This window comes from Bidens hawaiensis, unplaced genomic scaffold, assembly GCF_021521415.1.
Source record: "Bidens hawaiensis isolate Kalapana, Puna unplaced genomic scaffold, B.hawaiensis_p1.1 tig00056133_1, whole genome shotgun sequence".
Lineage (NCBI taxonomy): Eukaryota > Viridiplantae > Streptophyta > Magnoliopsida > Asterales > Asteraceae > Bidens > Bidens hawaiensis.
The window spans coordinates 1-18,210 of NW_027500128.1; the positions used below are offsets into that span (position 1 = coordinate 1).

General features: G+C 32.5%; 1 protein-coding gene across 1 annotated transcript; it reads right to left on the reverse strand.

Moving 5' to 3' along the window:
• Nucleotides 1-10,414: 10,414 nt before the first annotated feature.
• On the reverse strand, nt 10,415-16,581 carry LOC143601369 (uncharacterized). The gene is made up of 4 exons (XM_077078797.1): nt 16,526-16,581; nt 15,143-15,721; nt 14,963-15,046; nt 10,415-10,677 (listed from the first exon to the last, which is right to left on the reverse strand). Exons 2-4 carry the CDS (start codon nt 15,708-15,710, stop codon nt 10,595-10,597), a joined length of 735 nt encoding a protein of 244 aa, XP_076934912.1. The 5' UTR covers nt 15,711-15,721; nt 16,526-16,581; the 3' UTR covers nt 10,415-10,594.
• Nucleotides 16,582-18,210: the final 1,629 nt, after the last annotated feature.

The window sequence follows — 18,210 nt, forward strand, 5'->3', positions numbered from 1 at the left end:
AAAACATATAATAATATTAGTTATTGATCCAATTAATATGTTTACACACAACTTTTGTATAAATCACATCTTATTTGTACATTAATCATCATAAATATACAATTTCAGATAATGAGGTAGAGAATAATGTAATATATAACTCTTCATATCAACTGATATAGTGTGTTTTGTGTCCTTGTTATCATAAAATCACATTTAACCAAGTATGTACGTGCTTCTCAAGTTCTTCTCTCATCAACAATCAATGTATCTAAAATGTGGTTGTTTATAGTGAGACATGGTATTATTTCTTACGAAGATAGTATCTCTTGTGTCTACGACTAGTATTGGATTCGCATAGATAGAGTATTAATTACATAGAAAGGAAAATGTCAACTAATTAAGATAGATGTATTAAATTAAACTTGTGGCTGTGAAAGTTTATGTCTTACGTCATTTAATTAAATATATATAACAATTAATGTATTTGTTTATCTTAATTACCTAATTTTTGAAGAAAGAAGGAGCATATATAGTTTGTGCTTACATCACACGTAGAACCACGTCACAAGTTCCAATTTATTAATCCTCCACTAGTTTATACTCCATTATTATTATTATTATTATTATTATTATTATTATTATTATTATTATTATTATTATTATATTCATAACTGAAAAAAACGAAAGTGGTTAACATGTTGCTTCTAACAGGGAAACAACTCTCACCAATTTTAATACTTTCCCTTCCAAACATAGATTTAGAGATGCAGTTGCTATTCCGGTTCAATAACATTGAAGTGATGGCTAAGACCATGTGATTTTTATGATCTCAGGTTCGAAACATGACTCAAGAGGGTTTTCCCATAATGGTGGGTTTTCTCTATGTTATTGTTCCTGGGGTGAGTCAGGTTTAGAGCATCAAAGTCAGCATGGAGGTTTATAATCAAGTCTCAAGAAGGCTTGTTTGGGTATTGAGGGTAATTCCAAACGTTGTTAAAAAACATAGATATAAAGAGGAATATGATAACTAGTTTAAACCTATATTTCTTTTTTATATTTTCAATCAAGTGATTCAGCTATAAAGATTTTGTTTTCTTTTAAATTATAGAGGAAGACGTCTCAGTTAATTTGATTAAGCGTCCATTATATATGATCATGAACTTGCATATTTCGGATAGTAAATCCAAAGTGTTAGGCCAATTGGCCAAATAAAAAACAAACTAGATAATCTAACTTGATATTAAGGTGATCAATAGACTTGTTAAATGTGCTTCTTTTTTTTATGAAACGAAATAGTCACTATTGATTTTTAGGGTGATGGGTGTGAGAAACTGGATCGGGGTAAAGAGAGATCGAGCTGGAATGGGGCGTGATCGGCTTGAAGGTCGGATAAGGAGGACACCTCTTCTCCTATAGTTGAGTTTACGTTTCACATATTGTTAGTTTATAATTACAATTACCTTAAACTAGTACTTCCGTCGATGTAATCACTACTTTCATTCATCCACTTGTCGCCAAAGGGACCCATGCTGACATGTTCTATTGTTTCTACTCACTATTAAATTAACAGGTTAACATGATATAATCATACATTATTTTTTTTTAAATGTGACATTTTAAGAAACAAATGCATAAAGCTTGCTGTCTAATAAATACTAAAAACTTTGAGTCAATGATCAAGTATCCAAGCTAAAAAAAAAATACATGATAGTTTTCTTGATAAGTTTTATTTTATTAAAAAAGTTATAATATCCTACTTAGTTTTATTTGATAACTTCAAATGATTCATATAAAATTTGATTTTTATATTTTCTAATAGTATGAAACGTGTCATACACGAACCTTAAACCTCAATGTCTACGTTAGCCCTTGGGATTTTAATAATTGCTTCTTGCCTTCTAAATTATATTTTCATTAATGTCGATTCCGTAATGCAAATTACATCCAAACTTATTCATATCGCATGTTGCTTTATCAAATAACTAGTTCAATTTACATCATTTTAAGCCAATTTTTTCGAATCAATCGAAATTCAGATAAATTAACATTAGACACTTTTATTAAAATCTATACTTATTTAAAACAATTAATATGTTAAATTGCGTTTATAAGAAAAGTTAGCTACAAGCCTACAACTCATTGGCCTTCTCGTCTAATAGTATGACGATGATGGTTGAGGCTTGAGGATCTTTTTGGTTTTAAGTTAAACCCCGACTCAAGTGGGGTTTCTAGCAGTGATGTGTTTTCTTATTATGGTGGTTCTGAGTAAGTCAGGCTTGAAACGTCAAAATCAGTATGAACGGTTAACATCCCGTTTCAAAAAAAACTCACCCGGATATCAGGGGTATATGTGTTTCTTAAAAAGATAACTTATGGATAAGTCAAAACATCAACGATGGGCACGCGTAGCCTAGATAGTTGCGCAACTTAAAGTTTAATTGACATCAATTTAGTCAAACTTTTGTTAATATAAAATGTCAAACACTAATTTGATTGGCAAGTAAAATACTTCAATAATTCCATTTTTTAGTAATATAAACTACCACTATTGGTAATATTATTGGATAAGTATGATGTAAGCTAAACAATAAGTTCCTCAAGAGGAAACTACTTTAGACGAATTATTGAACAATTTTATGATATTGTCAACCACTTTTATCATTTTTTATTTTATCAAACACACATACATATAGAATATATTGTAAAACTAATTATATGATTATGTATAGAACAATTATGCTGTTAAATACATGTAATTTTCATTGAATATTCATAAAGTTATTTTGTAATTAAAATGTTTGAGAAACGAGTGAGTTACAAGTCTAGCATATTTACGTATTTAGAACAAGTATTACTTACGGGTTTGAGTCTTCTTAGAAACATCTGTTTGTTTCCTTTTTCTTTTCTCGTTAAATACAAGCGTATGTGGGGTTGAACAAAGAGCTTGTAATTCGCAGCTTACTCACCGGCTCATAGAATTTAGTTCGTTAGAACTCGAATAACTTGTATAAGTGTGAGCTCCAAGTTCAAGAGCAAGATAACTCTCTTATACAACTAGAGCCGATTTGGTTAACGAGCTGATTTGGCTTAAAGTTGATTTGACTCGAGTAAGTCTCTAGTTTTCTTTTATAATCTAGCTTCAATCTTTGTATACTAATAATATAATTTTATATAATTTTGACGTTTGTAATTTTATTTTGTTATTTAGTTGTTATTATTGGCTTCTATAAAAAGGAAACACGATTAGTCATTGAAAGCGAGAAGAAAAAAGGACGTCTTAATTAAAAACCCATGAGTTGAGTTTAAGACGAGCTAAATACGAGCTCAACTATAAGAGGGTTTTAAGGGGGTGTTTGGCCTAGCTTTTATTTTTAAGCTTATGCTTATATAAAAAAATTAGCTTATAGTTTTTTTTTCTATTTTTTGATAAGCTCTTTTTAAGTGTTTGGATTAGCTTATATTCTACAAGTTAATTATGTGTCTTAATAAGTTGTTAAATCCATCATTCTTTAATTTGTTAGAGTAATAATTACTAATCCACCACCATTTGAGGACAAATGATTAATTTACATCCTTAAACAAATAAGCTTTATCAAATAAGCTAAAAAACCATCTTTCAATAAGCTTATTCAAATGAGCTTATATAAGCTATAAGCATAAGCTTAAAAAGCTAAGCCAAACACTAATTTAAGCTTATTTTATAAAAAAAAGCTAAAAAAGTTATAAGCTTTGTTAAAAAAGCTAGGCCAAACACCCCCTAAATATTCAAGTCGTCTGTCTCATTATATTTTTTTTCCTATTGCAAAGTGATTTTTATTTTTATATATAGATAATATATTTTAATAATTTATGTCTATATACCTAATTTTTTTCATCATCAATTTTAATTTCTCCACTACTTGTTAAATTAGATATATTTGTTTATAGACGTTAAATTAGAACAGGAGGAAATACCTAAAAAACCAAAATTCTGACGTAAGAGAGAATGGATTTGGTCAGCTACATTGTTTAATATTTATGTAACTTGAGGTTTTGGTATTTATTTCGTTTTTTATCTAAATAAACTCAATGTTTTTAAAACCAGCATTTTAACCGTATTGGATTTGGTTAAAAATGATACAACCGGTTGAACTGGGATGTATCGGGAGGTTCAACCGGGGATTGAATAATTTACCCTATAATCTCATAAAAATACAACTTTAACTTAAAAAGAATTACGCAAAATACATAAATAAACATCACAACATGAACCATGATCGAGTCAAACAAGAAGTTTGTACTTTGCATACGAACTTAATCAATTACAAAGTATGTAAAAAAACTAATATTGGATTTGTAGGATACAAAATTGGTTGATTAGTAAATCGTCGTTTACTGTGTTTAGTCGTTTCATTTTGATCCCCAATGTTAAAAGTCATTTAAAAAAAATATGGGCCTAAATGAATATTAAAAATCTCTTGGTTTTAAAATGTCTTGTAGGTCTAAACCGGTATTTAAAAAACCAGCGTTATGATGTTCTAACAAACCGGCCAATAATATTGGGCTCTAAATATCGGTTGTCTTACCAACATCGATATAACCAGTTCAACCGGCTAATACGTACAAGTTTTAAACATTTTATAAACTATGACAATAAACTTATTTATGGTGTTTTAAAAGTTAATAAAAAGCACGTCACACACAAATTATCTATTTTTCTGTAATCGTTCACATCTTTAAGGTATTAGTAACTTTTGTATTCCTTGTACCCTGTTTAAATAAAGTATGATAGATATTAGAAAACAAATTTTAATTAGAAAGTTATGATAACCATATAAGCATATGCATGTGTTACTCTTGATGGAATATCTAAGGATGTCATGTAACCGTGTAATCCGTTCTTTTACTATTATACTGATGTAGTTGCTTAGTTATATTTAGTTATTTATTACACATGTTCCAATTCAAATATAACGAGTTAATGGCACAACTCTATAAGGGCAAGTTCACTTTAAAGCAAAATTTATGCTGAGAACTACAAGAATCACACAATCTATATATAATTAAAGTAGTGAAGGAGAAAGATAGACGGTTACATAATCATCTTACATATCACATTTAAAACACAACTAAAAAATACATTGTCTGATTATTATAGTTTTAATATATTCTTCACTTTTAATATAATATTATTATGAATCACATTTAAATCACTCAGTGAAAATACATTATGTGGTATCATAGGTATAATATATATATTTTCTAATATCAAGCTTCTCACTTTATTTATAATTGAAAAACTGCATCGACGTATTTTAAGTATTATTTAAGTATTGCATTGCATGCACAATACCGGTTATAGATATTTTCTTTATAAATTTTGCTTTATCTAGCTAACAGTTATCTTAATATCAAAATACATAATTGTGTTGTATGTATTAAACTACGTTATACACATCACAACCAGATCATTATTTTGTACTTATTGGAAATAAAACGGTTTTCAAATAACATTATCATGATGATCATTATTTGCAGCACCTTTTATAATACTGTTTTTTGATAAATAAATGATTAAATAAGTGTCAAAGTGTCGATAGAAAAACATCTTAATCTTAATCGTGAAACGGTGTCGGGAAATAAATAAATAATTGATGATTGAAAATAAACTGACGAAACAAAAAAGAAATATCGTATTTAGCTTCATTTTTTCTTCATTTTGAAACAGGTATTCTATTTATTTAGTTAACGCCACAATATTTTTTAACCATAACTCTCAAACTCTCTAAAACTTATAAATTATACATTGTCCACCATGGAGATAAACCTGCCCCCCCCCCCCCCCCCAACACACACACACACAACAACAACTTTATTTTTCATACACGACTAGACCACATGTCCTCAACTAGACAACTACATAAATAATTCATATGGTTTACTTTAATCCTACTCACATTTTCTGGGTCTAGTAAAAAATGTTGCACGTTTAGCTTACGTGGTTTCAGATTTATAACAAGCTTGGTATCTAACACTAACTTGTATTTAAATTTATGTTAACTTGGGTTAAAATGACAAAAATACCTTCTACAACTAAAAGATATAAAAAGTCCCCTTTACTAAAAAAGATTAAAACACCCCATAATCCCATATGATAACTACATGATGGATTTTGGTTATTCGAATTTGATAATTGAATTTAAGTGTGAATAAGATTTGAATTTGATAATTGAATTTAAGTGTGAATAAGATTTGAAAAGCTTAGCTTAGCTTTACTCGAATTCGGTTCGAATTTTGGGTTCAAATCAAGTAACCTTTTTTTATATAGTTTGATTGTTATTTTCTTCTAGTTACCATCATCTTTATTCAACACTACCACCACCAAGCAACAACAGGCGAACGGATTTTGACACACGCATACCCCATCAACCACGGCCTTTTCTAACAACTGAGATCTAAATGCTTAATCTTAATCAAAATCAAAATGCAAACCTAAAACCGAAGATGAAACACAATCCAAATGTTTGACCAACACCTATTTTCAGTTTGAAATTGAAATCAACAACAAACGTGTTTCTAAGAAACCTGGAAAATAAATGAAACTTCATCGTTAACAACGAACTGGTTTCTTACTAGCTGCATAGATGAAGCTGAGGAAGAGGAAACAATTGATATAGATTGTACGTAAAACCAACAGGGGCAAAGAACCATTGTGCGGGTGGACGGTTATATTTTAAGTGTCTTTTATTTTTTAAGTGGTATTGAGGTATTTTAGTCATTTCATTAAACAAAAAAAATTAACAAAAACTACCAAGAATTCATTTTAAGACCCAAATATGTTATAAGATAAAAACCACTGGTAACTTCCTAAACCACATGAACTATTATTTTGTGTTCAAACTAATATAGAACCACCATACATCACCACAAGATGAATTTAATCATCAAAATTTACATTCAAGCATTTTGCTACTTCAAAAATATTGCACACATTAAGATCATTTTAAATTCAAATGGGCTTGGGCTTGGGCCTGGGTCTGCTCTTATACGTTAACTTGTTGTCTTCAAACTGGAACTACATTGATTAAGTATTAAACCGATAACCAAACCATGATCCCTTTTGGTTCGTCTTCTTCCAAGGCCAGTTAATATAAGATAATGGCTATTAGTAACATAATAATAACAACACAATTACTTACACACATTATAATTTACTAGTGTATCAAAGTCCTAATCTTAAATCCAACCCTACATTTGAGCAAATTCAAATCGAACATATACGGACCCTGCCAGGGTACAAGCAGCAGCCGGTACACCCTCCTCTTCTTTCGAACATATATTTTATTAAACTCAACTACTTTACAACATATGGTTTTGCAGTTGGTTATTTCTACTTCTGACACTAGTCCTGACTTGTCGGTGTTTTACAGTGACACACTTGTAATTAATATTCATTTTATTTCACCCCAGCATAAATCTAGTCTGGTATTATAATAAAACAAGGTTTACTTATTCTCACATCAACTATCCCTGTTATTTTGTTAACCCTCTACTTCAAGTATTTACGGTTATTTTTTCTGAATAGAAGAACATGTGTAGTTAATAATGGTTTCTTTTCATAAATTGGGAAGGAAGGTTTTTTAAATTCAGTCGTTAATTGGCTTACGTTGTTCCTTCAATCATCATCCATCGTATACAGGTTGTCCTTTATTTTCCAGTTAATTAGTGACAACTCGTACTTCATCATAGTACTTAAATCGTAACAAAGTTGGAGATGCCGATGAGTTGTGTTTTCAGTCGCTGTTACCTTCGTCGGTTATGCTCTCCACACGTGTTTGTTCCTTTCACCTTCCTTCCTCCTAACAACAAGCTGGTAATTTAATGGTGATTCATTTATAACTATTGTTATCGGTGGTTTATTATGCTTTAATATTCGTAACTATTATGATTATCCATTATATTTGTTGTTAATATATGTGATATAGTAATCGGTACAAAAATCCGTACGTGCGTGGAATTATAACAAACCAGGCCATTTCCATCATTCGAGCCAACTGTTTGATGAAATGCCTGAATGAACTTTTAACTTTAGATTTTGCTCTAAAAGTACCACCTCTTTTTCCACTTCTGATCTAATTAAATTTCTTGTGTGGTATTTGTATGAAGACTAATTCGGTTCTTGTAAATTGGTTTAGTACATTTTTTTGGATAAACAGGTTTAGTTTACAGTAGATATATAAATATTGTAAACTTTTTTTAATATATAAAATACAAACTAAATAACTTTGTTAAGCTGCTTATGCGATATTACAAGATCTTTATGTATTATGTATTATTTTGGTTTTGGGCTTTGACTTCATAATCATTTACTTTACAATTTATTTAGGATAACCGTTCAAGGAGTGATAAAGACAAGGAAGATTTAGATCGAGCAAGTGCACATTGAAGAAACCAAATGGTAAATTGCCATTAATAATATGTAAATTCTTCTGCCATTCATTTTTAATGTTTATCTTTCCACGTGCATTATGAATTCAACGTCTTTTTCCACGAGCAATTACTTAATTTTTTTCCGTTAAAGCCCTCAATTTGATTTGATGCATCATTACTAATTCACTACAAGAATTTGCATAATTTAGCTTTAGCTTTCTTTTTCTATATATTTGTTTTTTTTATATTAACAATATTTACCCTTTTATATAAACTCTCTGTTTCAATTATGGGTATTCATATCTAACATTCTAACCCACCCTTTTGTTGGATTTTAAGTTCTTCCCAAAGACAAAAAAGAAAAAAAAAGTTTTATCTAATATTTTTGTAGTGGGAGTTTTATCTTTCTGAAAATCATGACTTTTTCTCTAAAATTCAAGAATTCAACTTCATGATTCAAACTCTTGATGGCTTGTAAAATAATACAGTTGACTCAAATTTTTGAAGGGTGTCCTCAAAGTATGGAGATTGATTATTAGACTGAATACATTAGTTACAGAATTTGAATATGTAAAGTCTTAGGGATACGTATAGTCTTTCAGTTACAGATTGTTATCCCTATATATCTCTTTGTTACACTCTTATTCAATATACAGAGGAAGGTCTAGGACTCATGTAAACCTAGACGACTTGGCCGACGAGGACCTCATTCAACGCCCGATTGGAACGAAGAAAGCAAAATCCATTGCTTCGGGGTCTGCTTCCGGAGTCGAGGAAGTCGGCAAACTAATGGTTGAACAGATGTGAGTGTTCAACCTTAGGGAGGATGAGAGGGAGAGGCGGAGGATCGAGAAGGAGGAGATGGACATCATGGCTGTCGACCTTGACACGTTAACGGGCTTCAAAATGAGGTGGTGCGAGAAAAAACAAAAGGAGATAGCCGAGAAAAACGAGTGGGTTTAGGAGTTTTTTTTAATAAGTAATGTAGGTTTTTTTTAATAAGTAATGTAGTTTTTATTTTATGCACTTTTTTTATTTAATGTATTTTTATTTATTTAATGTAGCTCTTTTATTTAACTTAATGTGTTATTTCAAAAAATTTAAATTTATAAAAAGATTAAAAAAATTAATATAATAATGGTTTCACTCCCCCTGTTTCACACAACCCATTTCCAATGAAGTCTGTGCATGTGAAATGAGTATGTGAAAGCTGATGTGGCGCAGACATGGCAGAAAGAGAGTGTTTCACCCCCTATTTCACACAACTCATTTCCAGTGCTCTTAGCATATAGTTTTGGGGCAGAAATAACGTCTGCAGTTTTGGTTCAACTTTAGGTTATACATATTTTTACCTCATTACTACCACCCTATAGTTTAAGAGTATAATAATAGAATGATTTTATCAAAACAATTACTTGAGGTTATAACAAACAGTAAGTTCTTCCGTAAATTTGATTTGTAACTATGTTTTCTCTCCATTTTCTTGTAGTGGATGGTCATGGGTAGGGGTGGCAAATGCGATCCATTGGGTTGAATGAGTTTTATTAAAATGTATATAATGGGTCAGAATGAGTCAAACTAAAAAAATAAAATGATTGAAACAGGTTAAAACGGGTTGACATTTCTTGAAGTTTTTTTTATATGTATATATAGAATTAATTTATCAAATGTTGGTTCATGTGGTGAATTTACAAACTTAGATAAATTACTTGCAGTCGTGGCAATATAACTGGGTCGGGCCCATTAGGTTATTGGTCAAAATGTATTCTTTTGTAAATGTAACATTTATATTGTATATTATAGATATACCTTTGTAAATCGTAAATGTAAAATTTATCTGTAAATCGCAATTGTAAAGTATTCAAAATCTATTAATTTTTTTAAAAAAAAATTCTTTATTTATGCAATTTTCGTATGCAACCTCGTGTAGTACACGGGTTATAACCTAGTAAATATATATCTTAAAAGCAAACAAGCAGCAATTATTTATTTTTATTTTTGAACATAAAAAACAGATGGCAACAACTATTAGCAATTGCTTCAACTATTTATCAGGGGAGAAAGCAAGTATGTTTAGATAAGGCTATACAAACGGAAGATAACCACATATTCGTAGGTCAAAGTTTAACCTCACTTAACTCTAGTGTCGAGCAGGAAGAGGGAGGGTTACCGAATAATACATAGCAAAGTTGACCATTCCTTTTCACTGCCTTGACCGGTGCTCTCCAGCACTTATTGGAAATTTATCCAAAATATCGACAAGTTTCGCACGTTGGACCTCCTTTGCTGCAAAAGAAAAAAAGAATTAGTGTTTTTATTTTAGTTTAGCATGTAATAATAAAATTAATAATATCATGCTCGATGACGATGGCCAAGGCTCATAACAAACTAAGAGCATCTCAATCTTATTAAAACTAAGTTTACTAGAACAAAATGTAAAGAATTAAGAAAATTAAGTGGTTTTAGGAATTCCTTTGAAGAGCATACTGCTAACCGAGCTAGATGATGGATTTAAGTCCCAACATTTTTGTTGATAATGATATAGATTATTAGGCTAACTAACTAGTTATGTAACTGTTATATATAAAATATACCATGTGCAAATTTATTCGCTATATATAATGCATCTATGTAACCCTGTTACACACACAATCACTATATAGTTCAATATACAATCCACTGCCTCTTTATCTTGGAGCCAAGTTACTCCCAACCCTTAGTCACCACTCACAACTACAAGCCCTAGCCATGACGACAGGACGTGTCTCGCTACCATTGTGTTCATACCCAGCAGGAGAACCTGCAAACAAAACATCATCGCCACCCATGCACTGTTGAAAGCACTTGCTGGAAATAATATTTTTTTGAAGGGTTCCAAGTTGGTGGCATAATATTTATAACGATCAATCCATACATCAAATTATGTTTCGAATGTTCTTCACCTCTGTCAGAATATAGATATGTTAAAACCGACACTGGAACGAGGAAGTGCTCTTTAAACCGTTATTCATTGTTAGTACAAACAACTACTTTCTTATAGTATCTATATATATGTTATGAGTTAAATACTTAATATGATTGATGCAAAGTGAAGTAGAAAAGGCAGCTAAGAGAGGGAAAGGGAATTTCTATTCAGTTTTGCATAAAAGAAAGAGTACAGGCGCCATGACCTAATATAAGATCCAATACACGCAACAAACAAACAAACAATTAATAAAGATCAAACAGACACAAACAAACAAACAATTAATATAAGATCAAACAGACACATGGAGAACAAGGTGGATTTTAATATCAGAGGCCAAATACCGCTTATAGGCAACCTTGCCAATGTGTTCAAGAATCAAATAAGGCCCAAGATATATCAGTGTCAGCTTAGAATGCTTGTGCAGCCAGCCCATGTTCTGCATATAGGGCTGCAATTTTAAGTAAGCCCATAAGAACAGTGAAATCAGCAACTTGGTAATCTCTTCCCCATCTTCTATAAGTATTTCAACAGAAATTATCAACGAAACCATAGGAATATATGGAGTATGCAAGGAAGGAAAATATCCATATAATTGACTCTTCCTCGCCTTAATTTCCCCTCACTACCAACAAACAGCTTGAACTTCCTCATTAACAATTGCCCCTCCCAAGTACAATGTTTGACTACTTGATCCAAGGTGGATTTAGTAATGAAATAGTAATACCATTGCTGATAGACAAGATACAGCAAGCCTTGCTGACTTGTTTAACTTATAAGATGGCTCAAGAGCATCAAACTCTTGGAACACCGTAGTTTGAATTACGTTTGACCCAGAGGCATTATGGTCAATTGTATCATACAGCAATTGCATGCTAATCAGCTGATTAAAGACCAGCTGTGCAGGTTTATGCAACCTCTTTTCCATGGATTCAGCAGTGCACAAAGATAATTTATTGTTCTATATGGCTTTAAGCTCACACATTTGACCATTGATTTTAAACTTCATAGTCATGTGATTGAAATCCGTATAATATCATCTAAAAAACAACCACTGAATTCCTAGAATCTTGTCACAAGTCGTTAAAGGAAAGGAATCATTAAAGTTCAGCGGTATACCATTTGCCCTGCATACTCCACTCTAAGTTGACTGCAAACCAATTACCATTTGCTCCTATCACATCCTTAACCTTGCATCCTTAACCTGACAACGCAATCTCTTAGCCAAGTTAATATCTATAAAGTTGCGAGTGGATCCTGAATCAATAAGGATGTGCAATTTCCTTGTTCCCATTAACCCTTGCACTCACATAGTTGAAAATGAATTAACTCAATGTAATTAGTGGTTCTTGGTTCTGTTTCTCACATATTACCGCCTTTATCATTATTAGACTAGAATTAGAATAGTTTATCATGGTGTGCTCGTAAACAGCGTACTGTCTCTCGGGCATCAACAGAATCTGAGTACAAGGCGTTAGCAGACACAGTCGCCGAGTTGACTTGGCTTGAAGCTCTTTTAAAGGAACTAAGTATCTCTTTGACATCTGCTCCTGTATTGTGGTGTGACAATCTAGGAGCCACTTACCTATCCGCGAATCCGGTATTCCATGCACGTACAAAGCATATCGAGGTTGATTTTCACTTTGTTAGAGAGAAAGTTGCTCAAAGAAAGCTATTGGTTCAATTTATCAAGACAGATGATCAGATTGCTGACGTGTTCACCAAACCTCTTATCTTCACAACGGTTTCTACTCTTACGGTCCAAGCTACAGGTCGCTCCTCGGCCTTAGCTTGAGGGGGGAAATATTATACTAGAATTAGAATCGTTTATATTCCATGGTTCTAAGTGTAATTATGTACTCTATTTATACTGTAATTCCTTGATCGATAGTAATACAATTTTACCACAATTACACAAATATTATTAATCATCAACCTCAACTATGAACAACTGCTTTTTCTTGCACTTATGACCTGGCACAAATTTCTTTGTACACCAGAAACACTCTCACTTTTCCCTTTTTAATTCCAATTCCCTACTTGACAATCTTCTAACACCACCATTAGAACTAGAAGAAGTAGCTACAGGAAGACCTATAGACTTAATAGGATCTGGAACTGGTAACAATGGTAGCTTACTTGCATTCTTAGGTCCTAAAAACTTATTATCATTCCAACTAGTTCCACTCTTATAACCAGTTTTATGACTTGCAGGCGAATTCTTCACATCAACACCAGTTAATACAAACTTACAGCACATTCTTCAGTAACTGTTACTTTATCGAGTTATCGATCAAATGTGAGGCAATAATCCTCCAATTCGTCATCCTGAGATAATGTTGCTAAATTTTCCAGCGCATTCGAGAATCGGCTTGTTATAGATCTGACAAACCCCGGCCATGGTAACTCCGATACGGTTGCGCCTCGAGACTTCATAAAGGATTGATGCCACTGCAACGCATCTCCATGACTCTGTCCAAGTTAATCACCGCTTAAAGAAGTTTCATGTTCTCAGGCGTATCATCGATTGTGAAAAAGTGTTCACAATGATAAATCCATCCTTCTACATCGCATCTGTCGAAATTCAGAAATTCAATTTTACCAAGTCTCATCGATCTGGCATTCGTTTTTTGTTCCAATTCAAACGATTGATTGATTCTGCTCGATGAAGCGTTCTTCGGATTAGTTTGATTCGTGTTCATATCCGTGATTGTTGTGGTTTCTTTCTCTTGTTGTTTCATCATCGCTTCGGTTGTAGATTTCAGATCTACAATCTCTTTGTCGTTAGCCTTCAAGGTTGAATCAATTTCTTGATTACGAGTCGCCAACTCACCCTAGACAGAAGAACCGAGCTTCTAAAGCCGGCGACCACTGATAGATGCAAAGTGAAGTAGAGGAAGAAGCTAAAGGAGGGAAAGGGAATCTCTATTCAATTGTCATAAAAGAAAAGAGAACAGACACCATGACCTAATATACGAGCCAACAGACTCAACAAACAAACAATTACAATAACCCAACCCGAGGGTCAAAGGATATTTGAAATCCAAGTCATGCAAGTTGCCTCCACAGGAGGGAATGTTGGAAATCAGAGGAAAAACAAACTGATCGATAATGATCAAACAAAAATAATTACAAAATCAGAATATATTATTTACAATATGTTTTTCCAAGCTTGTTCTACACATAAATGCATACGTTTATGCCCTACGAATCGGTGTGTGACGTTCATACCCTACAAATCGGTGTGTTCAACCAGCAGATCCTTTCAAAGAGAGGATATACGAACTATTAGTAAATTTTAACCCTTACATAATTAAACTGTAGCACTTTGACCCTTATACAAATAACATAACAGAACTATAAGTTTAGTTTAATTTTCAACAGGAAATCCATGGCCGTATACATTGTATTCTCTGGCAGAGAGATTATTTCACAGAAGAGTAAAAAAGCAGACTAGTGTTTTTCTCTATCAAAGAATGATAATCAAACATTAGCAATGATGAAATAATTTCATTCACTACAAAATAATTCAAATACGTAATTTGTGAGCATATCAACATCTTCACCTCATTTATTCATAGAAAGGCTACAGTTTAATATTATTACCTTCCTCCATAGAGAGAATAATTGCTCTCTTTTCTAGTTCAACCACAATTCTACTAAGCCCAGCTGATGATAGGGAGTGTAGCACTGACAAATAAGTTGAAAAAATAGTCAGAATCTATCAAATTTTCATAAAATGAATGGAAAAGGAAGATAACAAAATATGCAGATGAAAACACATACTCTGACGATAATCATCTTGATTTGATGAATCCAGAGCCTTTAAAAAGTTTTGCAATTTTTTATATCTCTCTTCCCAATGTTGTATGCTAAATCCCTTTGCATTATTCAACTGAAAAGAACTGGAATCTGCTACATGCAAGGTAGTATTGGTTTTTCCAGAAACGCCGTCAGAAGTCTTTGATTCAGGAACACACATTGTAGAATCAGTGATTGCATTTTGTTGATGATGCTTCTCATCATGTTCATGTAGTTTCCTACTATGATCATTTGATTTATTACTTATACTGTTTTTATGTTGTTCGGGTTCTGTTTTCCTGCGTACATAGACAAGATGCCCGTTATTACTAGTAGGCGTTTGTTGGGATCTTTTGGTTCCTGCAAGCTTAACGGGCTCAACAGCAGGCCTATCGTCTTTTAAAAGAGAGGTTCCCTCTGAGTTTAGCTCCATATCTCTATTTGCATTTTGCAAATCTCTTGAAGTTGTTGTCCTCCTATCCGGGTTTGTAAAGCCGGTTTCTGAATTAGCAAGAACGCATTCACTGAACTTAGAATCTGTTTGTTGAACCATCCAGGATGACTGTCACCATAAAATTAATTCAAAAGATGCCAGCTTAAATATATCAATATGATGAAGCTAATTTATGCATTCATAATTAAGAGGGTTAAAAACACATGTTGTTCTACAAGCCAAATGATTAAACTTCCAAAAGTGTTTTATCTCATAAAGATCAACTAAACTCAAATTCTCAAGTCCCAATCGACCATCAAACCGAATAACACACGCACACACACGATGAAATTGGATTGAATGACTCTCGATCTCGTTACCAGAAAAATATAACTTGTTACAAACTCATAACCATAATCACAAGTTGACAACTTTGATTAGGTTATCGGTACAATAAGAGATGAACTCAAACTATCATGTTTATCTACTAATCTAACTAGCTATTACAAATTAAACACAACTCGAATTAATTTATCCCCAATTAATTTAATTAACCGATCCAATTCCATAACTCGAAACCGACTTGTCACAGCATACAGGTTACACTTATACAGAAAGAAAATGCAAAGAAGGTAATAAAAAAACATAAAAGTAGATTCTGAAGCAACACGAGTATCGGTTGAATTGTAAAATTAGGGCAAAATGAGGTAAAAATTCAGTGAGAATGTGAATGTCCGAAAGAATACCTAATTTGCTGGTGATCAAGAGAAGAGAAGAAACGGCTAACAAGCTAAATTAGGTTATCAATTTCACTAATTAATGTCTAACAACAAGAAAGAAACCTAAGATTGAATGAAAGAGATAAAAATTAGAAGATATTATTATTATTATCACCTTGAAAGAAAAGAAAGAGAAAGAGAAAGAGAAAGAGAAAGAGAAAGTCACTCCAGCGCTATGGTGTTCGTTGTTGCCCGTTATCATCAACTGCTTCTTCGACTTTTTCCTATTCTAATGCCTTTATATTTTATTGGTATGAATACAATTTTTACATTTATAAACATCATTCTTGCTTCTAATAATAATATATCGTAAATAATGTTAAATCATGCCATTATTAAAATAACACAAAACAAAACAAAATATTTCATTTAACAGAAACTAACAGGGGTGCACACGGACCGAACCAGACCGCACGAGAGTTTGTCCGTGTTTGTCCGCTAAGTTTTTGACGGACAAATGTAGGGTTCACGGACACCCTACCGAACGAAAGTTCATATCTGTGTCTGTCCATTAAGAAATTGAGTTTTTCCGTGTTCGTCCGTTAATATTGTAGGCTGACGTTAACGGACGCTAATGGACAAAAGAACATGTGAACATTAATGGACAACAGACGCTAATGGACAAACATAATATTAATTCCAAACATAAATTCAAACAATTTTGCCTACAAATTTAGAATTACATCATATAATATCCAAATATACTTAACACTTAGTATATTAATATAAAGTGAAGCACTACAAAGTGTGATTAATAACACTAGAAATTCCACAATAGAATTACAATACTGGATAGATCTAAACACTTACAATATCAGACGGACGTTACCGGACGAACATTACAGGACGTAATCGAATGAATGTTACTGGACGTTCACGAACACTATCGAACGGACTTGGCCCTTGTCCGTGTTCGTCCGTTAAGCTTACCGAACGAAATTTTTGTCCATGTCAGGTTCGTTTATTAAACGGACGAACATAAACGAACTTCTTACCGACTGGACGTCCGGTTCGCTTACAACCCTAGAGATTAATAATACTGGATAAGCTTGAACAAAATGATATAATCGATACCAAATCTTTTTGTTCAAACATTTTTTTCATAAATAATGAATAGCTTTTTGGTTTTCGCAAGTTGTTGCAAGAAAATGCTAACTTTGTTTAAAAGCGCTTACACACAATATGCAATATCATTAGTTAAGTTATAGGAGTTATGTTTTTAACTCAATATAAAGTTTCAACTAATATAATTAAAACTTATTTTGAAACATGACTTTGTTCTTGACTGCAGCAATGAACAAACTAAATGTTGACGGTCGTCTCTAAGGATTCGTGATCAACACGGTTCCTTTAAGGTTACACTACATCATTATCGCCTTTGTAAGGTTACACCACATCCTCCTGTCACCTTGAGCTTCGGACATAACATTTAATTTCCCTTATCTTGTCTAGTTGTTCATCACAGGTCCATTATATTATCGGTGAGATATCTATCACAGCTTCTAACGTGTTTGTAACGGAATTCTTGACTTGCTTCAGTACAACAATTACAAGATCAGTATAACAACCACAGTTGACTAGTCCGTGCCGATCCATGGGTTAGTATGAGCGTTCAGTAGCTTTACTTAGTGAAATGTGTCGAGCTGACCAACATACTGCGTGCGAGCTTCTACAAGCTTGACAGACCACCAATTCAATATATTAACCAACATATGGCCAGTATAACATTTAAATCTTATACTTCACAAGTGTAATCATCAAATCCATACATGAGTTTGACCCAACAAAAACTTAGAACCTGAAGGCATTATGATTGAGTCAAGTATGAATGATAATGGTAG

Excerpts from the sequence above, each read along its gene's own strand:
- LOC143601369 (XM_077078797.1), bottom strand. The coding sequence starts at position 15,710 with ATGGTTCAACAAACAGATTCTAAGTTCAGTGAATGCGTTCTTGCTAAT. Across the intron at positions 15,047-15,142 it reads TCAAGATGATTATCGTCAGA|TGCTACACTCCCTATCATCA; the intron begins GTATGTGTTTTC and ends CTTATTTGTCAG. Across the intron at positions 10,678-14,962 it reads TATTCTCTCTATGGAGGAAG|CAAAGGAGGTCCAACGTGCG; the intron begins GTAATAATATTA and ends TTTCTTTTGCAG.